This window comes from Hemibagrus wyckioides, linkage group LG18 (assembly GCF_019097595.1).
Source record: "Hemibagrus wyckioides isolate EC202008001 linkage group LG18, SWU_Hwy_1.0, whole genome shotgun sequence".
Classification (NCBI taxonomy): domain Eukaryota; kingdom Metazoa; phylum Chordata; class Actinopteri; order Siluriformes; family Bagridae; genus Hemibagrus; species Hemibagrus wyckioides.
Genome location: NC_080727.1, coordinates 1,845,868 through 1,871,214, shown reverse-complemented (window position 1 = coordinate 1,871,214; position 25,347 = coordinate 1,845,868). Strand labels below are relative to the sequence as shown.

Here is a 25,347-nt window from a genome sequence, read left to right as displayed (position 1 = left end):
TTGCCAAATCTGTCACAAATCCCTCCCTTCATTCGTCTATTCCATTTATTTTTCTCCTTCTTTCTCCATTTCACGAGTCAGGCCTTCCCTCGTTCTGAACCTACAGCAATTCCTTCCAGCTCAAAACAACCCATTATTATTATTTCCTCTAAATATTTTTCCTCAAAACAACACATTATACAGTCAAAATTATTAAAATAAAAAAGTTAGAGATGATGTTCAGGTTCTAATAGTCAAAAGTCATAAATATCTACACACTTTAAGGAGATATAAAATAGATATAAAAATGGAGAATGTCGGTTACTTTGTAGGGTTTGAATGAAAGATGAAATAATAATAATAATAAAGGAGTAATATTATTATTTATTGTGGATAATGAGTGTGGAAGGTTCAGTGTAACTAGAACTGGATAAAAATCCTCTGCTGTAGAAGAAAACGCTGGAACAGATCGCGTCTGTTCATCACGACTAGAGATTTTACTACACACACACACACACACACACACACACACACACAGAGTGGAGTGATGAAGCATTTCTGTGTGATTAGTGGAGAGACACCACTTGTAAGACGAGTTTGGTCTGTTGTTCTTCTTACAGCTTTCAGAAAAAACAGAATTATGAATAAATCTGAACTTAGAAAAAAATGAAAGACATTTAAACACAACAGATATAAAGATAAAGGACACAACCTTCAGAACACGGTCCAGACGACAGCACTGACCTCACACACACTCACTGATCTGTTACACACTTCACCACTGTTCAACACTGACCCTGAGCACCTCTCGCACGCCTCTCACATATCTCTCACACGTCTCTCACATATCTCACACGCCTCTCACACTTGCCTCTCACATATCTCTCACACGCCTCTCACACTTGCCTCTCACATATCTCTCACATGCCTCTCACAGGTCTCTCACACGCCTCTCACAGGTCTCTCACACGCCTCTCACATATCTCTCACACGCCTCTCACAGGTCTCTCACACGCCTCTCACATGTCTCTCACACGCCTCTCACAGGTCTCTCACACGCCTCTCACAGGTCTCTCACACGCCTCTCACATATCTCTCACACGCCTCTCACAGGTCTCTCACACGCCTCTCACATGTCTCTCACACGCCTCTCACATATCTCTCACACGCCTTTCACATATCTCTCACACGCCTCTCACACGTCTCTCACACGTCTCTCACACATCTCTCACACGTCTCTCACACACGCCTCTCACATATCTCTCACACGTCTCTCACACACGCCTCTCACACGCCTCTCACACGCCTCTCACACGTCTCTCACACACCTCTCACACACCTCTCACACACCTCTCACATTTCTCTCACACACGTCTCTCACACGCCTCTCACACACGTCTCTCACACACCTCTCACATTTCTCTCACACACGTCTCTCACACGCCTCTCACACACGTCTCTCACACACCTCTCACATTTCTCTCACACATGTCTCTCACACACGTCTCTCACACGCCTCTAGCACACCTTTCGCATGCCGCACCATGACCCTGTGCTGGAGGTTGAGTGCCTCACATTTCCTCGTCTAGGATGGCTTTACCTGACGCTACACCAGGACTGATGAATCATTCCGTCTGAGAGACTCTTAAAGGCGCAGCACTCTGCCTGCTGTAGCCTTTTAAACATTCCGACCTCGATCACGTGACTCCATCACGTCACTACATTCACGTCCACGTGTCCTCTGAGAGTATGCATTCGGAACACAGGGCTTCAGGAATAAAGCTGGAGTTCGTACGCTGATGATAAACAATTATGCATTCTGACTGGTTAAAAGCTGCAGATCACAGGCTCGTATTAACGCGCTCAGTCTAATGCGGTACCGTTGCTATGGCAACCGCGCATCCGCAGAGAATCGTACAGTGAACACTTTACTTTATAGGAGTTTTTTTGAGCACTTTCTCTTGCTTAGAAATTTTTTCTGAGTTGAAAATTTTCATAAATAGCATTATTTACTGCTAAAGCATTATTTACTGCATTATTATTTACTGCATTATAACAGCATTATTTACTGCTAAAGATCAAAGACAACCAGCTGACAATTAGAAAAATTATAAATAAATAAATAGATAAAAAAGTAATAAATAAAAAATAATATTAATATTTAATAAATAGACAATAAGTAAATAAAATTAATATTTAATAAATAAATAAATACATAAATAAATAAATAAATTAATTAATATTCAATAAATAAATAAAATTAATATTCAATAAATAGTTAATAAATAAGTTTAAAATAAATAAATAAATAAATAAAATATTTAATAAATTAATACAAATTCATCAATTAATAAATTTGTCATTGGTCATTTATTTTATTATTCTATTTTTCTGTAAATGTTTATTTTAGTAATTTAACAAAAAAATTACATTATTTTATTAAATATTCATAGATTTCATTATGATGTAAGCAAACAAACAAATAAACAAACAAACAAATACAGCTTTTTTTTACTTTGCTTTTTTTTCGTCTGCTTTCATTTTGATTTTCATTGTTTTGGTCAAGATTTCTGAAAAGTTTTTTAAATATTTATTTGATTTTTATTTTTATATTATTTATTCTTAAAGTTTCCTGTGTGTGCGGTTTTCTTGTTTAAATAAAGTTTTTTTTTTGTAAGTTTACGTTATTTCTGGCTGGTTTCCCAGGCGTTGGGTTGTGCCGGTGTGTGTGTGTGTGTGTGAACTGTGTCACAGTCATGCAGCGTAAAACGGAATGGAGTTGAACATGGAGGCGTGAACGTCTTCACCGATATGCAAATGAGAAATATGCAAATCAAGCCACTGACCAATCGGGTGGCCCCGTGATCTGCTTCCGACTCGGATGTGTTCCAGCGGTCATGGAAGATCAGTATAAAATAAATCCAGGTGTGTAACTGTAAATCCAGGTGTGTAACATCTGTTACAGATCAAAGCCTAAATCTCTCCAAGTGTTTGTGTGTGTTGTGTAGCTTTAGTGTTTGTGTTGTTGTCTGTAGTGAAGATGAGCAGCTGTGTTGTCGTTTAGGAACCTGCCCTGCCACACACACACACACACACACACACCAGCAAGGTTCCACAGAGAGGATGGTGTGTTATGAGCTTCGATGTGCAGACAGATGTGTCTCATAGTCAGGGGGATTAAAAAAACAACCAACCTGTCTGTCTCTCTCTCTCTCTGTGTCTCACTTTCTCTCTGTCTCTCTACCTCTCTCTCTTTGTCTCACTTTCGCTCTGTCTCTGTCTAACTCTCTCTCTCTCTCTGTCTGTCTGTCTTACTCTGTATCTGTCTCTCTCACTTTCTCTCTGTCACTGTCTCTCTTTCTGTATCTCTCTCTGTCTTTCTCCAATGCTCTCCATTTTACTCGTATTTACTCTCAACATTTTTCATTTTTCATGGAAGGAGTTTCCCATCTCAGAGGTGACGCTATAAACTGTTCAAGTTTTCCACCAAGTTTTCCTTTTTTTTTTAAAAAGCAATCGAATTTAGTGTGTAATCATTTAACAGAACAATACGGAAATCACGTTTCTTCATTATTCCAGTGTTTATAAAGCAGGTCACGGTGTTTACATCATCTTCTTCTGCTTTTTAGAAACAAGGGCTTGTTTCAGGTTTCAGATATTAGCATTAAGCATTTATTCAGAGAGAGAGAGAGACAGAGAGAGAGTGTGTGTGTTTGAGAGAGAGAGAGATAGAGAGAGAGAGAGAGAGAGAGAGAGAGAGAGAGTGTGTGTGTGTGAGAGAGAGATAGTGTGTGTGTGTGTGTGTGTGTGTGAGAGAGAGAGAAAGGGAGAGAGAGAGAGAGAGAGAGAGAGAGTGTGTGTGTGTGTGTGTGAGAGAGAGAGAGAGAGAGATAGAGTGTGTGTGTGTGTGTGTGAGAGAGAGAGACATCCTGTCTTTCTGTCCGTCTCTGCAGGGGAGGACACGACTGATTTGGCAGTCTGGCACCGGCAGGAATTTTGCCCGGAGACGTCCCTCAGGCAGAGACAACAATCCTCCAAATCCACTACACGCGTGTTAAAGCTTTATTTTGTGGAGACTGAAATGAACTGCCTCACTGCTGCGTGCTAAAAAAGAACATCGAGTATAATTATTAGAACCGTGACAAGAAGAAAATCAAGAATTAGCTTTTTTTTTCTGTCTAAATTCCCAGGACAAAGAAAACAATTAAAGCCGGATTGTCTTTTTTATTTAATGTTTCCCAATTTATAGTCAGAACCACAGCACAGATCAGCAAATTACCCATAATCCTCCTCTACAGTACTCATACTCAATCTACTTAAGCAAGCCAGGTCAGGACGTGTGGGCGGAGCTAAAATAGTGTATAGATGTTTGTCATAAAAAAGCAGATTTAAAAAAAATCACAGACATCTGTGCATGTTCCTGATACACCACGATCCCTGGGGTTCTCTGCCTACCATGTGGAACCCTAAACCCCCTAAAAATGGTTTTATGCAGAACTAAAATTTAATAAGAGTGAGGAGTTTAACTGAACGTTAAAATGGGGGACGAGTTAAACTGAACTTTAATAAGGGGGAGGAGTTTAACTGAACATTAAAATGGGGAGGAGTTTAACTGAACTTTAATAAGGGGGAGGGGTTTCACTGAATAAGGGGGAGGAGCTTAACTGAACGTTAAAATGGGGGATGAGTTAAACTGAACTTTAATAAGGGGGAGGAGCTTAACTGAACGTTAAAATGGGGGATGAGTTAAACTGAAATTTTATAAGAGGGAGGAGTTTAACTGAACTTTAATAAGGGGGAGGGGTTTCACTGAAATTTAATAAGAGGGAGGAGTTTAACTGAACTTCAATAAGGGGGAGGAGTTTAACTGAACATTAAAATGGGGGATAAGTTAAACTGAAATTTAATAAGAGGGAGGAGTTTCACTGAAATTTAATAAGAGGGAGGAGTTTAAGTGAACTTTAATAAGGGGGAGGAGTTTCACTGAACTTTAAAATGGGGAGGAGTTTAACTGAGCTTTAACAAGGGGGAGGAGTTTCACTGAACTTTAATAAGGGAGAGGAGTTTCACTGAACTTTAATAAGGGAGAGGAGTTTCACTGAACTCTATTAAGGGGGAGGAGTTTAACTGAACTTTAATAAGGGGGAGGAGTTTCACTGAACTTTAATAAGGGAGAGGAGTTTCACTGAACTTTAATAAGGGAGAGGAGTTTCACTGAACTCTATTAAGGGGGAGGAGTTTAACTGAACTTTAATAAGGGGGAGGAGTTTCACTGAACTTTAATAAGGGAGAGGAGTTTCACTGAACTTTAATAAGGGAGAGGAGTTTCACTGAACTCTATTAAGGGGGAGGAGTTTAACTGAACTTTAATAAGGGGGAGGAGTTTCACTGAAATCTAATAAGGGTGAGGAGTTTAACTGAACTTTAATAAGGGGGAGGAGTTTCAGTGCAGTTTCAGGGAAGGACATTAATATATGTATATCATCATCATCATCATCATCTAACATGGATTCGTTAAACACTTGATTCTATAAAACTAACCACTTCAGGGTTTTTAGAACCACCAGAGGTTCTACACAGAACCGTTCCTGTCCAGAGTGTAACCATGGTAACACTTTCGTAACACTTCCTCACGCACTCGTCTTCATTCCTCTCAGGATCTGAATTTGGGCCAAATCCAAAATGGCTTCCTGCTCCGCCACTCGGAGATCTGGCTAGTCAAAATGTCACATCAGCGATACACCTGAGCACAGAGCAGCTACATCATCCTGCAGCTTTCACTACAAACCCTGAGCCGTAAAACACACACACACACACAGTATCAGCTGCATTCAGCTGCCATGGTTTGATCAGACAGTAAATCCATAGAAGCGCTTTATTTATGGTGTTGCACTCTATATATGTGTGTGTGTGTGTGTGTGTGGAGATAAGCCTCATTGCCAAGTCTTCCTAAGCTGCCAGACCCTGGCAACAGCAAAACACACACACAGCCTGGGAATACGTGAACATGAAGCTTCCCGACCTGGGAATATGCACACACACACACACACACACACACACACACAGACACACACACACATACATGCATGTCTGCATAGGCCACACAAACACCCATACTTTCCTACTGCTCTAACACACACACACACACACACACACACATCCGTTTCTTCCTATCCTGGGAATTCTCACTCAGTCACACACACACACACACACACTCACAACAAAACATCTCTCTCGACTGCAAGCAGACATGTTGAAAATAATAATAATAATAATAATAATAATAATAAATTCTATAATTAAAATATTATTATATACTAAAATTGCACTACTGTAAATAAAAAAAAGAAATAAAATAAAAATTGTATTTTACATTTAATGTACTGCAAGTGTAATATATTATAAATGCTATTATACTATATATAGATTTTAATAAATATTTATTTTATTTGTTTGTTTTGTTAATGCATGTTAACATTTTAAAAATAATACTGAAAATAAAAATAATACTAATTAATTCTATAATACATAGATGGAGGAAAATATTAAAATGCACCTAATTTGAATTCACCTTGTCCTACTGCTCTGATGTTAGCTAGCTTTGTACTCTAGCATCACCGGATTTAGCCGACTTTAGAAATAAAAATAAACCCCACGAACAAGAACAAAAAGAGGATGCTGCACTTATTCAACCCAAAAATAATAATGTCGGACAATTTCATGCATTCAACACCCACAGCTTGGCGAAAGAGGAAGTGGGAGGAGCTGTTTGAGAAAAAATTTCAAGATAGCCGACGAGCCCCAGGTGGACGAGACGTCTTACAAACGCCTTTTAAATGACCAATTATTTTACTTTTCAACATTTTATATACAGTGTATAGTGTAAGTGTGTAGTGTGTAGTGTGTAGTGCAGTACATGATTTGGGACGCAGCTTGTGTCGTGTTTATCTACAACATTATAATGACAACATGATGAACACACACAGGGTAAAAGCTTTCATGGTAAAGACGTGCACCAGAAAATCCTTCGAAGAGATTGGATCAGAGATTCGAGGAGATTTTTATCTGATCAGGCATAACATTATGACCACATGCTTAAAATTGTCTTGGTCCCCCTTTCAGCCCTGACCCGTCCTGCACTGTGTATTCTGACCCCTTTCTATCAGAACCAGCAATTTGAGCAACAGTAGCTCGTCTGTTGGATTGGATCACACAGGCCAGCCTTCACTCCCCACGTGCATCGATGAGGCTTGACCGTCCATGACCCTGTCTCCGGTTCACCACTGATCCTTCCTTGGACCACTTTTGATAGATACTGACCACTGCAGACCGGGAACACCCCACAAGAGCTGCAGTTTTGGAGATGCTCTGATCCAGTGGCCTAGCCACTACATTTTAGCCCTTCATCAAACTCAAAGCTCAAACGCTTGTCCATTTTTCCTGCTTCTAACATCAACTTTGAGGACAAAATGGTCACTTGCTGCCTAATATATCCCACCCACTAACAGGTACCATGATGAGGAGATCATCAGTCTTATTCACTTCACCGGTCACTGCTCAGAGTGTTATGGGTGACCAGTGTATTTACATAAATGTCCTGAACACAGAGTGTAGGTTGAGGTGAAGATGCTGTGTGACACTTTCTCCACACGTCCCTCCTGTCTGTCTTTACATCGCTGCTCTGACCCAGATTAGCCTTGCTGTTTGTTTGCATTAGTCACCCAGAGAGAAAGAGAGAGAGAGAGAAAGAGAGAAATGTATCCTTGTTTCAATTAGGCCCAGTCACAAAGTGCTGACTTCACTGGCCTCCGTTTGGGAAGCTGCCAAAGAAACACAACCTGAACGATCAGAGGCTGGAAGCCAAACCTACTTCAGGGACACTAAGCCACTTCACACACACACACACACACACACACACACACTTCTCTCCAGATGCTTTGCTGCATGCTTCTGACTATCTGACGCTTTCTATTAAGAGACCTGGAGCTGAAGAACGAATAAAAACATGAGGAGGATTTCAGTTCCTCAGAGCTTCACTTCTTTACTGAAAACTGAACATGGAGAGAAATAAGAGCTGTCTGTCTGTTTCTGGGTCTGTTTCTGTCTGTGTCTGTTTCTGCGTCTGTGTGTGTCTATTTCTGCGTCTGTTTCTGTGTCTGATTCCGTGTCTGTTTCTACATCTGTTTCTGTGTCTGTCTCGGTATCTGCATCTGTGTCTGTTTCTACGTCTGTTACTGTGTCTGTCTCTGTATCTGCATCTGTGTCTGTTTCTTCGTCTGTTACTGTGTCTGTCTCGGTATCTGAATCTGTGTCTGTTTCTACGTCTGTTACTGTGTCTGTCTCTGTATCTGCATCTGTGTATGTTTCTGCGTCTGTGTCTGTTTCTACGTCTGTTACTGTGTCTGTCTCTGTATCTGCATCTGTGTCTGTTTCTACGTCTGTTACTGTGTCTGTCTCTGTATCTGCATCTGTGTCTGTTTCTACATCTGTTACTGTGTCTGTCTCTGTATCTGCGTCTGTTTCTGCATCTGTTTCCGTACCTGTGTTTGTGTCTGTCTCTGTGTCGGCGTCTGTTTCTGTATGTTTCTGCGTCTGTACCTCTATTTTTTGTGTCTGTGTCTGAGCCTGTTTCTGCATTTGTGTCGGTGTCTGTTTCTGTGTTTTTCGGTGTCTATTTCTGCATCTGTACCAGGGTCTGCGTGTATTTCTGCATCTGTACCAGGGCCTGCATCTGTTTCTGCGTCTGTTTCCAGGTCTGCATGTTTCTGTGTCCGTTTCTGCGTCTGCATCTGTTTCTACACCTATTTCTGCATCTATGTCTGTTTCTGTGTCTGTTTCTTTGTCTGTGTCTGCATCTGTTTCTACAGCTATTTCTGCGCCTATTTCTGTGTCTGTTTCTGCGTCTATGCCTGTTTCTGTCTGTGTATGTTTCTGCGTCTGTTTCTGTGTCTGTTTCTGCGTCTGTTTCTGCGTCTGTGTCTGCGTCTGTTTCTGCGTCTGTATCTGTGTCTGTTTCTGCGTCTGTGTCTGCTTCTGTTTCTGTGTCTGTTTCTGCGTCTGTGTCTGCGCCTGTATCTGTCTGTTTCTGCGTCTGTTTTTGTTTCTGAGTCTGTATTTGTGTCTGTTTCTGCGTCTGTATTTGTGTCTGTTTCTGTGTCTGTTTCTCTGTCTGTGTCTGTATCTGTGCCTGTTTCTCTGTCTGTGTCTGTGTCTATTTCTGTCTGTATCTGTGTCTGTTTCTGTGTCTCTGTTTCTGTGCCTGTGTCTGCATCTGTTTCTACATCTGTGTCTGCTTCTCTGTCTGTGTCTGCATCTGTGTCTCTGTCTGTGTTTGTGTCTGTTTCTGCATCTGTTTCCGTGTCTGTTTCTGCGTCTGTATTTGTGTCTGTTTCTGCGTCTGTGTATGTGCCTGTTTCTGCGTCTGTGCCTGTTTCTGCGACTGTGCCTGTTTCTGCGTCTGTGTCTGTTTCTGTGTCTGTATCTGTGTCTATTTCTGCATCTGTATCTATGTCTGGGTCTGTTTCTGTGTATGTTTCTGTGTCTGTTTCTGCATCTGTGTCTGTTTCTGCGTCTGTTTCTGCGTCTGTATCTGTGTCTGTTTCTGCGTCTGTGTCTGCGCCTGTATCTGTCTGTTTCTGCGTCTGTTTCTGTCTGTTTTTGCTACTGCGTCTGTTTTTGTTTCTGAGTCTGTTTCTGCGTCTGTATTTGTGTCTGTTTCTGCGTCTGTGCCTGTTTCTCTGTCTGTGTCTGTATCTGTTTCTGCGTCTGTGTCTGTGCCTGTTTCTCTTTCTGTGTCTGTATCTGTGTCTATTTCTGTCTGTATCTGTTTCTGTGTCTGCATCTGTTTCTGTGCCTGTGTCTGCATCTGTTTCTACATCTGCGTCTATTTCTGTGTCTGCTTCTCTGTCTGCGTCTGCTTCTGTGTCTGCGTCTGTGTCTCTGTCTGTGTTTGTGTCTGTTTCTGCATCTGTTTCCATGTCTGTTTCTGTTTTTGTTTCTGTGTCTGTATTTGTGTCTGTTTCTGTGTCTGTTTCTGCGTCTGTGTCTGTATCTGTTTCTGCGTCTGGGTCTGTTTCTGTGTCTGTCTGTTTCTGTGCCTGTGTCTGCATCTGTTTCTACATCTGCGTCTATTTCTGTGTCTGCATCTGTGTCTGCTTCTCTGTCTGCGTCTGCGTCTCTGTCTGTGTCTGTTTCTGCATCTGTTTCCGTGTCTGCGCCTGCGTCTGTTTTTGTTTCTGCGTCTGTATTTGTGTCTGTTTCTGTGCCTGTGTCTGCATCTGTTTCTACATCTGCGTCTATTCCTGTGTCTGCACCTGCGTCTGCTTCTGCGTCTGTGTCTCTGTCTGTGTTTGTGTCTGTTTCTGCGTCTGTTTCTGTGTCTGCGCCTGTATCTGTTCAGCGTTTAATCAGCAGTGTGTTTGCATGTGAACTTTTCCTCTGCGTCCTCGTCTCTCACCTCCTCAGACGAGGTGAACGCGGGTGAGTTCGAGTTTTACTCTGATGCTCCTGTGTTACGCTCAGAATATTAATCTCTCGCTGCTTGTAGTTCTGTTTAATCCCACTGAAGGATTTCTTTTCTTTGCTAATCCCTCCTACGGATGCAACGAGCATCTACACAGCATCTGGGGTTTGGACAAATTCTACAGTCTGTCCTGAAAAGAACGATTCAAAGATCCAGTGCTGCAACGAATTTCTATAAACTCAGCAAACAGCTAAATTTGGTACAAAATAAAAGTGACCAGGGCAGCACAATGGCTTAGTGGTTAGCACTGTTGCCTCACAGCAAGAAGGTCCTGGGTTTGGATCCCGGGTTTGAGCAGGGCAGGGGCCTTTCTGTGTGGAGTTTGCATGGTCTGCCTGTGTGGGTTTACTCTGGGTACTCCGGTTTCCTCTCACAGTCCAAAAACATGTTCAGTAATTCTAAATTGCATATAAAGTAAGCGTCTGTCTATATGTGTGGCCCTGTGATGGACTGGTGACCTGTCCAGGGTGTACCCCTGCCTTTCACCCAATGTATGATGGGATAGGCTCCAGCAGATCCCTGTGTCCCTAATTAGGATGGATAAAAGTGAACATCCTGAAGCTGATTTATTTAACTGTCTAAATGATTATACAGCTAACAAGTTGACTAGCTGACTAGCATACACATAAGTAGGCTTTAAAGCTATAAAAGAATTGCTAGCTAATTATTATGGATAATCCAAAATTCTGATTAGCGAAGTTAGTCCAGAAGACAATTTGTCAGAATTAGAAATGTACTTATTATTAACAAAATGAAGCTAATTCTGGCTCTGCTTTAGCTTTAGTCATTCATTCAAAAACGTTAGCTAAAAATAAATTAGCCTGAAATTAGCCTGATATTAGCCTGATACGAACTCTTCATTGTCGAAATGATCAACCTTAGGTGAAACTTTTTCTTACACGTTTCTGGTGTATGCTAATTATATTCCGAACGAAGCGTTCCGATTGGTCGGATACACCGGCGGCATTCTGTCTTACCTCCTCCCATTGGTGGATATATCTGATGAGGCGTGAGAGGCGGAGCAGACGCAGCAGGCTGAGGATCTTGGTGAAGCGGACGATGCGCAGCGCCCGCGCCGTCTTGTACACCTCCGAGTCGAAGCCCTTCTCCACGATCAGAAAGATATAATCCACGGGAATGGAGGAGAGAAAATCCACCACGAACCAGCTCTTCAGGTAGTTCATCTTAATCACCTTGGGGTCCAGGATGATCTCCGAGCTCTCCTCGTTGACGATTCCCGTGCGGAAGTTCATGACCAGGTCCACCAGGAAGATGGTGTCCGAGGCCACGTTGAACACCAGCCAGGTGGTGGTGGTCTGCTCGGAAAAGAAGGTTATTCCCACAGGAATGATGATTAGGTTCCCCATCATCATGATGAGCATGATCAAGTCCCAGTAGAACCTGCCGGAGGGATGAAAATAGCAGCTGGTCAGAGATTCGGTTCAAACACACACACATGCGCGCACTCTCGCTAAGCATGCTAATCACGATTTCCGAGCTCTGTAATGAAAAGAAACTTGGCATAGGGAGGTTAATGAGGTTATGCAAATGTTCTCAGCTTTTCACACACTTCACGCTTGCGTTTTCTTCATGCTGCTAAAGGCATTGACAAACACACCGCGGATCGAGAAAAACATCCATGTTCCCCGGACTAGCCTTGTTCTAGTTGTTTTGTTTTTTTTTAGTTCAGATGATTTGTAGCTAATATTAACATCTACAGCTAACTATTTAAACACAAATGAAATTCAGCTGCTTCACGCATGCTAAGCTTCATTACCTTAGTAGCTTCATTTTCAGATTAAATTAGCAAAACAAAGCACGTTAACCATGCTAGCTAACCAGATACCAGGACTAACTGGAACTAAATAACCATCTCTACTCATTTTCTCTTTCTTACTAAGTTTCACAATATTTTTATTTAAATTAGAATTAATCTCATTCACACACTTAGTATATTTATAACTCACCTGTTTTGATATTATTGTTTACAGATAACTCCAAAAAACATCACAGTTTCATACGCAATCGTTAGCTTGACGCTATACCGTGAAATGTTTACATAGGCATTTGAGCAGAAATTCACTAACATGAATTAGCCTTATCTTAGTGGTGTAAAGTGAATGATGAAGAGTTACAAAGTTCATGAAATCAGCCAGTTTTGCTTTAAGAAAAAAATATTTAGACAATAATCGACAATTTTTATAGACAATTTGCTGCATGTGCTGCTAAAGGCAGCTAGTTAGCTAGGCTGGTCATTTAGCAAGCTAGTAATAAAAATCTAAATTTGTAGGTTTTTTGTAATATGTGACTGTGGATGTATGTAAGATACTTTTTATTTTGTTTAATCATTTCTTAGAAAAAAACGTTGATGCGTCATCCTGCACTCATCCCATTTGCATCCAGTCAAATGCTCTGTTGACGGACTGCGTTACGTCTTCCTGGGACTGCAGGAAGCACCAAGTTCACATGGAACTCGAGACATTCTGTAGTGCAGGTCACGTGAATGACGTGTGTTAACGTGAAGCATGCGAGTTACACGGCTGAGCAGAGAACAGAGCGGCTCCCCGTTTCCGAGTCCCGGCTCTTCCAGTGAGTGACAGTTCTATAAAAAAACCCACCTCATCTCTCCCCGTCTCTCCCGATCCCGACAGCCGGATCCGAGCCGTCAATCAAAACACAAAATGTCCGACAGCCTCTATTTTCACCCACTGCTCTTTTATTAACCTTCACTTGCACCTGGGACGAGCCGAGCGGCCGGGAATGCCACGCCAGCATCCGGAAAATTCCACTCAACAATACCTGATGAAAATGTGTGTGTGTGTATTTCACAAAAAACTCTTGTGTCTTGTTTGTTTTTTGCAGTTTGCAATATTCCATAAGCTAAAAATCACATTTTTAGGATTTTGATCACAAATGGTAGTTTAAAATAAACTATTTAAAAAATGGTTAATATTCTTTTTTTTTTAACTCTATCAGGATGGTTCTATCTTTGGAAATGAAGGTATTTTTCCTATTCACGGAGTTTGATATCAACATTTACTTTAAAGTTACACTATACTGTCAAAAGTATTGGGACACCCCTCCACATCATTGAATTCAGGTGTTGTTTTTCATGGGTTGGACTCGGCCCCTTATTTCCAGTGAGAGGAACTCTTAATGCTTCAGCTTCATACCAAGACATTTTGGACAATTTCGTGCTCTTTGTGGGAACAGTTTGGGGATGACCCCTTCCTGTTCCAACATGACTGCACACCAGTGACCAAAGCAAGGTCCATAAAGACATGGATGAGTGAGTTTGGTGTGGAGGAACTTGACTGGCCTGCACAGAGTCCTGACCTCAACCCCATAGAACACCTTTGGGATGAATTAGAGTGGAGACTGTGAGCCAGACCTTCTCATCCAACATCAGTGCCTGACCTCACAAATGCACTTCTAGAGGAACGGTCAAAAATTCCCATAAACACACTCCTAAACCTTGTGGAAAGCCTTCCCAGAAGAGTTGAAGCTGTTACAGCTGCAAAGACCGGGCCATCTCTATATTACATTCATGTGCATGTAATGGCAGACGTCCCAAAACCTTTGGCAAGATCATGTACAAACATTTATGTGCAAACAAATAAGTGTTTTTTTTTTCTTTCTGAAACTTTCAGGAATTTTCTTGTCTATGAATATATCACCTCACCTGAGTGTCTACTTTCATATGAACTTCGTATTAACCTCCACTGTGGAGTGGAACATGACAAAGAATTCAATCATCATGGACACAACAAAAACAGGAGGAAATTACTTTTTTTGGACTCTGGGTAAAAGAGAGAGTGCTGTATTCTATAGATATGTTCCTATCATCTTCTCAGGACTATGTGTGTGTCCGTCAGATGTGATTTTTTAACTCTACATACACAATAAAGAGCAAGAAAGAGACTTATTTGTCCAGACCTCCACGCTCTCTCTGACCAGAGATTTGAATCTTTGTAAATTAGACACATGTAGCACAGATGCTCCGTATACATGTAAGAGAGCGTGACGTTTTCTATACTGAGATGTTTGTGTATCAGCTGTGGAAGGAGTCCCCAGTGTCAGAAAGGTATAATATAGGATAAGTCTAATAATGTGTGCATTTATAGTTATATACATAAAACACACACACACACACACTATAAACAATATACATTGTTCCATGCAGGAAGTTGTCGAAGTCCACACATGGTGAAAGGATGAAACCTGACTCCAGCTTTGCAGTTCAAAGTAAACACATACAGCATACACACACACACACACACACACACTCACACACACACTCACACACTCTCACACAAAGAGCAGTCAGCTATGCAAAGCACACTTTACACACTCGTGTATGTGCTCCTATGCAAATAAATATTGATTTTTTTTTACCCTCCTACACACACACTCTTCTGCATTCTCTGTTGCTTTTTTTCACTTTCTCATACACTCGCTAGCCACGCTAATGTGTCAGGCTAAAGCTAAGAGGCGCATGGAAATGTCTCAGTCACTGATAACAGCATTCATCTATACGAAAATAGATGCTTTCAAGACCGGTATCTGGTGCTGAGCAGCCCAGCGGTGCCTCCGTAACAGATCCGCTCTGAGTAACCCAAGCGTCAGGGCCTTGCTTTATAAATATCTCCCGATCATGTTTCTGATAATTGTGCGTCCTTCGCTCTAAACCGGGCATCCTGCTGCTTCATAATATCCAGCTCAGCTACTCTTATGGCTGTTAGCGGCGTGTCGCGCTCAGGCGCTCGGCTCGGGTTGCGTGTCGGCGTCACTGAAGCGTGTAAAGGAACATGCGCTCGGCTTTAATAGAGCTCGGGAACTATAGCCGTGATGACGGTGTCACTGACCACTGGCGGTTTTCAGAAGGTGGGACCGCGGCCACATTTGGGACCGTCTGCCTCAGAGGCAGGTTCCAGAGAGCAGCGAAGGTCACGGGGGGAGACACAGACGTCTCGTGTGTCCTCGTGTCTCTCACCATCACTGTTGTGTCTCCGTATTTAATGTTGACACGTGAAACGTCGACACAGACACCGTGATCGGGTTCAGGTTCGTTCTGGTTGCCAGATGTAGAACAAACCTACAATAACGGACTGGTGCTGCTCAGGTTTGCGTCGGATTCATGAGGTCAGAAGTAGAAGTACAGCAGGGTGGTGTGATGAAGTTACTGTTTATTGTTATTATTATTATATTATTATTATTATTATTATTTACATGTCAAACATTTTATCCGTTTATAGTTATATTTAATGCTGTGGAACATCAGAACAAGAAGAAGAAGCAGAAACTCCTCTCCTGAAGACGTCAGAAAAGTTACAACTGGAGACTCCTTCCATAAATGTTTAATAAACATCTACAAATCAAAAACATAGAGAACTAATCAACGCCTGCCGACCAATCAGGATCCAGAAGTTGGAAGCATTAATTCAGTGTGAGAATTATTTATACTACAGGACAACAGACTGGAAATTCAGCAACATCACTGAGCACGACTCTGCAGCCGGAAAAACAGAGATAGACTAATTAAAGAGCACCAGAGGGCATCATTCTGGAAAAAGTGAGACGCATTCAACAAGGACCTTCAGCAGACTTTAGGACACGTCTCTGTAGCTGGATGGAAAAAAGGAGACAGAAAGAAAGAAAGAGAGAGAGAGAGAGCTAGACCAAAAAGCATCAATAATGCAAAGAGAAGTTGCAGCCCCCTAAAAATAGACTTTAAACTTGGTTTAGAAATCGAATGTTGTTTGATGCTGAGGATAATGAGGAGGAGAAGGAGGAGTAGGATGGGGGGAGGAGGAGAAGGAGGAAGATGAGGAGGAAGAGGAGGATGAGGATGAGAAGGAGGAGTAGAAAGAAGAGGAGGAGGAAGAGTAGAACAAGAAGACGACAAGGGGAGAGAATGATAAGCAGATAGAAGAGGAGGAGGAGGAGGAGGTAGATGATAAAGAAGAGGAAGTGGAAAATAAGGAAGAGGAGGAGGAAGAAAATGACTAAGGGGAGGAGAATGAGGAGTAGAAGGAACGGGAGGAAGAAAAGTAGTAGAAGAAGAGGAAGAGGATGATGATGATGAGGAGGAGGGGGAGGAGGAGGAGGAAAATGAAGAAGAGGAAGAGGAAAATAAGGAAGAGGAGGAGGAAGAAAATGACTAAGGGGAGAAAAAGGAGGAGTAGAAGGAAGATGAAGAGGAGAAGCAGGAAGAGAAGGAGAAAGAGGAGGAGGAGGAGGAGGAACAGAAGTAGGAGGAACAGAAGAAGGAGGAGCTTCGATATAAATCCTGCTCGTTTTTTCTCCTGTAAACAGAGTTGATTTATTTATGAGACTGAATGTGAGCTGCTTTTCTATCTGATAAATCCTCTGAATAACGAGACAAAACCTCCAACAGCTTTAGTTTCTCCTGAACCTGAAAGTTTCCACAGAGCATCCCATCTCTAATTCATACAGCAAATCTCTCTAATTATTTATAAAACATCATAAAACCCATAAGAATCGTCACGAATCCCAGCATCACCCTGTACTTACAACTTTACTTTACTGTACTTACACACAAAAACCCACAAACTTCACTCCAGCTGAGACCCTGGATCCATGAGCTACAATGCTAACGTGGCTAACACCTAAAAATCTGCTAGCCGTCATTTCACCGTATCCTGTCCCACGCTGGATGGGTTGGCAGTTGGTGCCTCAGGTGAGGTGAGAGTACGTAGCAAAAACAGTGAGCTACCTTAGCTAATCTAGTTAGCTACAAGCTATACATAACAATCAAGTGCACACCTTTCATTTTATTTAAACACAGCTGATGAAATGCTGCGATGGTGTAAATCATCGTTAGCGACTAACTTCACTTCAATGTTTGCAAAGCGACCTGTGCTAACTTCAAACGCTAATCGTGTCTGGAGTAATCGAGGGAGTTCTGAACCGGAATTTTCTCATAGGTTGAACAAACCTCGTCAACCCCCACTGCTGCTGTTTTACAGAACAGAAACACATCACCATGTACCCCTGAAGAGTCGAACGTCTTCCTCAAACGCAGCGGAATCTCCGCCGTAAATAACGACGTGTCAGATTCCCTCGGTTTCAGCTTCTCCGTCTCTGCGTAATAAACGACAGCCGAGGAAAAAGCAACAGCAGAACTGCATCACGGCGGAAATATGACAGAATTTCGACTCTGCCGACGATGAAGAATGAATTTTACCAAGTTTTCATTAATCTTTAAAGTGCTTGCGTGTTAAGTGCGATGGTATCGTGGCTCACGTTTCGTTCGGTGATTGATCACGTGACAGGAAGGACGCTGGGGTCATTAATCCTTCCTAATCACTATCTCCGTCTTCTGGTCATGTGATAAAAAACGTCTGGTGTGAAGAAAGGGTGCAGCATAAGGTTCTGGTACGTTATTGTTTCTATAGCAACAGCTTCTTGTCTCGTGTATGGAAGGAGTCTCCAGTGTGAGCACTTTGTAACAACTGCTACTGTTTTGCTACGTTTTCAGGACAGAGGAGCTCATGGTAATAACACGTCAGTAACAGTGACTCCTCTTCATCCCCTCAGCGTGTCTTTGATTATTTTCCCGCAGCAGCACAACACAGCGTGTTTTCACTTTAATAAACTGAAGCACGGCGTCACGGTGGAGCCGAAACATGCCGACACAGCAGTTCTGATTCTGCGGGGAGCAACAACGCAGCAGAAAAACAGAAGATATAGCGAGGAGAAGAAGAGCTTTATGGAGTTTTGGCTGGAATACGGGGCATAAAAATATCTCAGTCTGACGGAAAGCTTCTCTAATCGCTTCCTGAAGATCATAAAGCTGGACATCAGAGCGCTTAGTCCCAGGTTCTGTACTTTACAACCTGGAGCTGTTTTTTTTGGCCCAGTTTCAGACCAAAGACTTCTGGTGTATGAGGTTTACCACATCAAACAAACTACCGTAATGTCTGTAGTTACACACCTATTACCGTATAAACACAACTGTACAAACTACCATGATGTCTTTAGAAACAAACTTCACATACAACAAACTACTGTAATGTCTGTAGTTACACACCTACCATAAAAACGCTAACAAATACACACAGTTACTATAATAATTACACACCTACTGTATAACCACTAAAAATAGACAAACTACCATAATGTCTGTAGTAACACACCTCACACAAAACATTAACAAATGCTCAAACTACCACAAATCACACCTACTACTTTTTGCAAACTACTGTAATTTCTGTACCAAAAAAGTGCAAACTACCATATTGTCTGTAGTTACAAACTACTGTAATGTCTGCAATTACAAACTACCGTAATGTCTGAAGTTACAAACTACCGTAATGTCTGCAATTACAAACTACCGTAATGTCTGAAGTTACAAACTACCGTAATGTCTGCAATTACAAACTACTGTAATGTCTGCAATTACAAACTACTGTAATGTCTGCAATTACAAACTACCGTAAGGTCTGTAGTTACAAACTACTGTAATGTCTGCAATTACAAACTACCGTAATGTCTGAAGTTACAAACTACCGTAATGTCTGCAATTACAAACTACCGTAATGTCTGAAGTTACAAACTACCGTAATGTCTGCAATTACAAACTACTGTAATGTCTGCAATTACAAACTACTGTAATGTCTGCAATTACAAACTACCGTAATGTCTGTAGTTACAAACTACCGTAATGTCTGTACTTACAAAGTACCGTAATGTCTGTAGTTACAAAGTACCGTAATGTCTGTACTTACAAAGTACCGTAATGTCTGTAGTTACAAACTACCGTAATGTCTGTAGCTACAAACTACCGTAATGTCTGTAGTTACACACCTCACATAAAAACAAACTACCGTAATATCTGTACTTACAAAGTACTGTAATGTCTGTACTTAGACACATCACTAAAACAAACTACCGTGATGTCTGTAGTTACACACCTCACATAAAAACAAACTACCGTGATATCTGTAGTTACACACCTCACATAAAACAAACTACCATAACTGATGGATGATCCCACCTACCATTTTTTTTCAAAGTGGCAGTAGACAAACATAATCAAACTGCTTACATTCATAACGCTTATAATCTCTCATAATCACGCTTATATAGAATTCCAGTAAACGTATATTCATAGTCATGCTACACTACAGAACTTATGTTAAAGAAAGCATGAATAAATGCTAATAAGGTGGTTGATTAGCACTATAAAGTAGTAATGACACTGTTCTACATCACCAGATCACTCAACCCTGATGTCCACCAGCCATACAGCTCACTTTACAGGCCATCTGTTGCTCTGCACAAAGTATTTGCCCCCCTGATTTCCCCACCCCAGGCATTATTCGAGCAATATGAATGGAGTCTCTACGTAACGATAAGGTCATGCTAATCTGCACTATGAGCTCTGTAGCACACAGAACGGTGATAGCGATGGCTGGCAGCGCTGCCTGGTGATGACAGCATCGTTAGCTCCCTCGCTCGCTCTGGCTCTTTTTTGTTGTTAAGCTCATTTGTAGGTGAGATGAAAGGAAGTGATGAAAGCTCGAGAGAAAGAGAGTCACCTGAGAAGGAAGCATGTAAAGGTATTAGAACCCTCGTCCCCTCGTCCTGATCAAACCTGTGGCGCGTTAATCAACACAGCAATATTCTGTTACACAAAATAAAGAGTAAAGAGAATAAAGAGTGTCGTGTTTTTTAAGTGTTTCATTCAAAATACTAACCGTTTATTCTCAACCTGACATTTTAGCAGCAAGCTAGCTGATAACTGCTAATAATAAACTGATAATAAAGGTTGTTACTATGGAAATCAGTAACATTAACGCCTCCTGACTACTTCATAATCCAGCAACTGGAGACATGTAGCCATGAAATCGCCGCACGTGTGAACACAGCATGAGACGTTTACTCGCTAGCATCATTCCACGAACTCTCGCAACTGCTGATGTAGCACGCCTCTCGATTATTACCTCCGTGTCCGGAAGACAGACAGACGGACAAAGCATGGCTAAGCAGGATTGTGATATGTATATCATAGGAAGGTTGTGTTACATCATTGTGTTAGCATCGGCGTTAAGCTCATCCTGTCTCAGGTTATATCACTAATCCAAACTCACCTTGTCTCAGAGGGCGTGACCCTGTACAGGCTGCCATATGCCACACACACACACACACACACACAGGTGCAAGCAAGTTCACTGCACACTGGAACATTTTCCTCTTCTATTCATAAAGACCTGATTTAACCGCTCAGCTCCTGACCACGCCCATCCTGAAGAAAACTAACACTGCAATTGTGGGCGGGGAAATGGGGGGTTAACGTGTTTAATGTTTATTGCATTAAACACTAAATTTAATTTAATTCTACTCTGTAAAGTCTTCAGAAGTGAGCTTTAAGAGGCCCAAGAGTGAAGTGTTAATTCTACACAGCACTTCAACACTGCAGTTTACTTCAACACAGTAAACACTGATTCTACACCAAAGTGTTAATTCTACACAGCAGTTTAACACCAAGCTTTACTTCCAGAGTAAACACTGAAACAGTTAATTCTACTCAGCACTTCAACACAGCCAAAATGCTCATTCTACACCGAAGTGTTAATTCTACACAGCACATCAACACCAAGCTTTACTTCAACAGAGTAAACACTGAAACAGTTAATTCTATACAGCACATCATCACCAAGCTTTAATACCAAAGATAGAATTCTGATCAAACATTGAAGTGTTAATTCTACACAGCACTTCAACACTGCAAGTTAACTCAACACAGTAAACACTGATTTTACGCCGTTAGCATTAACACGTCAACACTGGGTTTAGCTGAAAACAAATAAACATTGATTCTACACTGAAGTGTTAATTCTAAATGACACTTCAACACTGCAGTTTACTTCAACACAGTAAACACTGATTCTACTCTGAAGTGTTAATTCTACACAACACTTCAACACTGAGCCTTAAAACTAAAGAGAAAATGCTGATTAAACACTGAAGTGGTAATTCTACACAGCACTTCAACACTGCAGTTTAACTCAACACAGTAATCACTGATCCAGCAGCTTTGTGTCAGTTCATTACAAACATTTATTAGCAATAACACTTTCTTTGTTAGCAAGCATTCATTTAACACTGAATTAAATACTGTAGCAGCAGTAACACTGGACCTGTTAATTCAACACTAGTGAACTAACAGTGTAGACAGTAATTTAACCCGAGCAGGTAATTCAACAATGAGCCTCAATACTGAGGCCAATAAAACTAGAGTTAAAATTCAACACTAAAGTCTAGTTCAACACTAATGCATACATTCAACAGTAATGCTTTAATGCTTACGAATAATAAAAATATAAATATAGAAACTTCATGACATCTCTGCTATCACTGACCACTGTAAAGCTAAACACTGCATCTGTTCATTCAACACACTGAACATTAGTGTTTATTATGCCTTTACAATCACGTCACTGTAGGACACACTCACACACACACACACAGCAATCATCTGGCTTAACGAGATTAGCTTTAACTACTTGAGGCTCTCTACGATGGAATGCGTGGACGTTACCTAGCATGCTTCAGGTCACGGTGTTACACTTGGCACAAATCCAGAATGAACACTTCTTAGAGGTCAGCCAAAGGGGCAGTTTGAACACAAAAATGAAATGTACACAGTGTCCCTGTTACCCCAAACATTAGTGTTGCCCTGGAGCCATCTGATCTGTTACTTAGCAACAAAACAAAATCTTTTCCTTTGACGTTAGCAACGATTCCCAGAGACACAGACGTCTGTTACATGCAAACAGTATTAGCCTTGTAGCTCAACCAATATTTCTTAGCATCTTTAGCCTCTAATTTTACTTCTATTCACGCTAGCACTCATGCGGGTGTCGTTTAATTTAACGCTCTGCTGAAAAATGCTCGTAGCATTTATAAAGCTTTTAAAGCTAACTAGGAAAACACAAATTTAACAAAGGTTTGAAACTTAAAAAAATGCTAAAGTGTAGGCTTGCTTCGTTCTCAGAGAAGATTAGCAAAGTATTAGCAAAACCATACGACATACTAGCTACATATACTCATTAAAGACACCAGCGATCTCTGCTACTTCCTTCCAAGCTTCGGTTTTCTTCCTAACGTCTCTGTACACGTTTTATATAAAGATTTTTATCCATTTTTTTGCGAATGTCAAACAGGAAGCTGGAACTAACTGCAGGTAGGAACTAAAGGACTGTGGGGAAGTGGAGGAACGTCACACCACACGTGGGAAAGGATCGGATTTGAGTTGATCGCTTGGATTTCGCTGCATTATTTTTAATGTATTGTATTTGTAATGTAATGTATATTTAATTATTTTTTATTTTTAATGTTCATGGAATTGAGAAATATTTCAATATCAATAGAAATTTCTACTCAAATGTCGCTTTATGTTTTACAAAATGGCTGCCAGTCATGTTGATGTCCTTACTTGCTAGTTTGAGTGAAGGGTTACTGTGTGTGTGTGTGTGTGTGTGTGTTTTCAGTGACTTTTTGTGTTAGCTACATCAGCTTTGTCCCTCCAGTGAAAATCTAGACTCCAGAAGGAAGCACTGAACACGTCACACACCTTATTTACATCTGGTGCAAAGGGCAAGCAAACGAGCTGAACTACACCTTTAATGCCCCTGCGTGCCGGTTCAGGTGTGTGTGTGTGTGTGTGTGTGTGTAACCCTGCGCACTGTAGGTGTTCACGTAGGTGTTAACTCAACACTGCATGCGTTAATTTCACACCGGCGGCGGAGGGGGTGGTGGTGGGGGGATTGAGTGACGGTAATACACGCGCTTTTTGCTGCACGGCAGAGTGCTCGCGAGCTCTTTCCTCCGGTGTGGTGGTGTAAGTGTTTCATCATGTTTCCCTCCCTCTCCCCGGTTTGGTGTGGTGTGGTTTGGTTTGGTTGGGTTCACGGCAGACTAAAGAGGAGATGAGCTGAGCTCGCGCTTTGTTCCGCACCAAAAAAGAAAACACCCACAATGCATACACGGCTTCACCTGCTCACTGTCGCTCGCGCGCGCTCGCACTGAGTTCACCTTCAAGGCAAGGGCATCGCTGACTCTGAACCGAGTGCGCACTGCATGGATGATGCGCATAGAGGAGGGTTGCGAGCGCGCGCTTGCGTGCGTGAATGCGCGCGTGCGCGCTAGTGTTTACGATCGTGTGTGTGTGTTACAAATGACACAGAGCATATATATTTTTATATATGTATCTGCATGTATATATGCACGTGCATGCGTAAAAGTAATAAAGCAAATGGTGAGTTTGGTGAGCGTGCAAGCAAGCACCTCCCACCTCCACCTTTATCTCACCTGAAGTCGCTGTAAGGGTGGATGATCCAGTAGCCGGCGGTCTGCACGCGCTCCTGCTCCTTCTCCACGGCTTTCTGGCTGCCGAACATGCGCAGCGAGAACTTGTTCACTCCGGGCTGCAGCATCGCGCCGATCTGCCGCTGCATGAAGCTGTACTGCTGCTGTCGGCTCTCGGTATCGTCACACAGCCCCACCGCAGCCTCCTCCCGGTCCCGGTCTGTCCGCGCGCTCGCGCTCACCGAGTTGCCGTGCTCTTTGGACGCGCTGGGACTCACACCACCTCCTCCTCCACCACCACCTCCTCCACCGGTTTTCTTCGCCGAGTCTCGCCTCTGCACCGAATTCCCCGCGTCCGCTCTCTCGTCCCTCGAGCTCGTCTTGTCCTCCATGACGTCTTGAAGCGGGTGTGCGCTGATTAGTTTGTTTTGTTAATTTGTTTTTTGTGTTCCTGTAATCACGGAGAGGTGGAGCGCGCGCGGAAAGGAGCCCCGCCGGAAGCTCCCTCTCGGCTCATTTGATGTGCTTTGTTTCGCGCGGCTCCTTTTGCCGATCGGGCAGCACGCGCACTGACACCGCGCTGCTGCTGAAACCGGGCAGAGGATCTCTCTCTCTCTCTCTCTCTCTCTCTCTCTCTCTCTCTCTCTCTCTCTCTCTCTCTCTCTCTCTCTCTCTTTCTCTGTGGCGCCCTCTAACGGAAACATTATTTTAATTCCCTTGCAACGACAAAAAATGAACAAACAGCAACATACGAATAAAAAAAAACACACACGACGTCCTTCATAGCCTTAAACAATAAGTTAATTAATTAATTTATCAGTCAATTGCAGAAAGACCAAAACAAAAGATTGATGAAAATGTGTCCATCGTAATTTTATAATAAACAAATGAATAAAGGAACACAGTAAAAACTAAAAAGATCATGAATATTAGTACATAAAATGAACATTTTAAAAATAAATTTCTTATAGAAACTGTGAAAAATGTTTAATGGAAATGTGAAATATATAACAGATTTAAATGAATGAATTCAAAACTATAATGAGCTTTATTTATTTATTATAAAAAAAAATGAAACCCATATTTGCTAATAAAAAAACTTTATTTATTTATTTATTCTTTTTATTTATTTGTTTGTTTGTTTGTCTGTATTTATTAATTCCAACACCTTTATTCACAGTGTGTGTCTAATCAGAATTTCCTGCACGTGTGTTTTGTTCCTGATTGAAGCTCCTGGGTAGAGGGACATGCTGGAGCTCTTCATGGACACTGATGGACGCCGGTTGTATCAGCGGGCTTGTTGAAGACAGAAGTGAATTAGTGACAGTGTAATCGGATTAGGGAGAGATAATAATCTCCGGCTCACACGTCGGGTTCTTCCTGTTCTGGAAAGTGATCTACTTAATAACGCACATGTTTATTGCATAGAGTTATTAGATTCTCAGATTAAAAGGCTGAATTTGAACATCATGCAGGATTATGACCTGAGCTTTATTTTAAAAATAAAAGCT

The 25,347-nt window shown here is 41.7% G+C and overlaps 1 protein-coding gene across 2 annotated transcripts in view; it reads right to left on the bottom strand.

Annotated features, from left to right (window-relative positions):
- LOC131368686 (potassium/sodium hyperpolarization-activated cyclic nucleotide-gated channel 1) overlaps positions 1 to 24,435 on the bottom strand; it is a 124,102-nt gene extending 99,667 nt beyond the window's left edge. For both annotated transcript variants that reach the window (XM_058414730.1, XM_058414731.1), the window contains exons 1-2: positions 23,840 to 24,435; positions 11,479 to 11,902 (exon numbers count right to left, since the gene is read on the bottom strand). In XM_058414730.1, coding sequence (XP_058270713.1) covers positions 11,479 to 11,902; positions 23,840 to 24,228 — 813 coding nt within the window. In that variant the 5' untranslated portion in view covers positions 24,229 to 24,435. The remainder of the gene's footprint in view (positions 1 to 11,478; positions 11,903 to 23,839) is intronic.
- Positions 24,436 to 25,347: the final 912 nt, after the last annotated feature.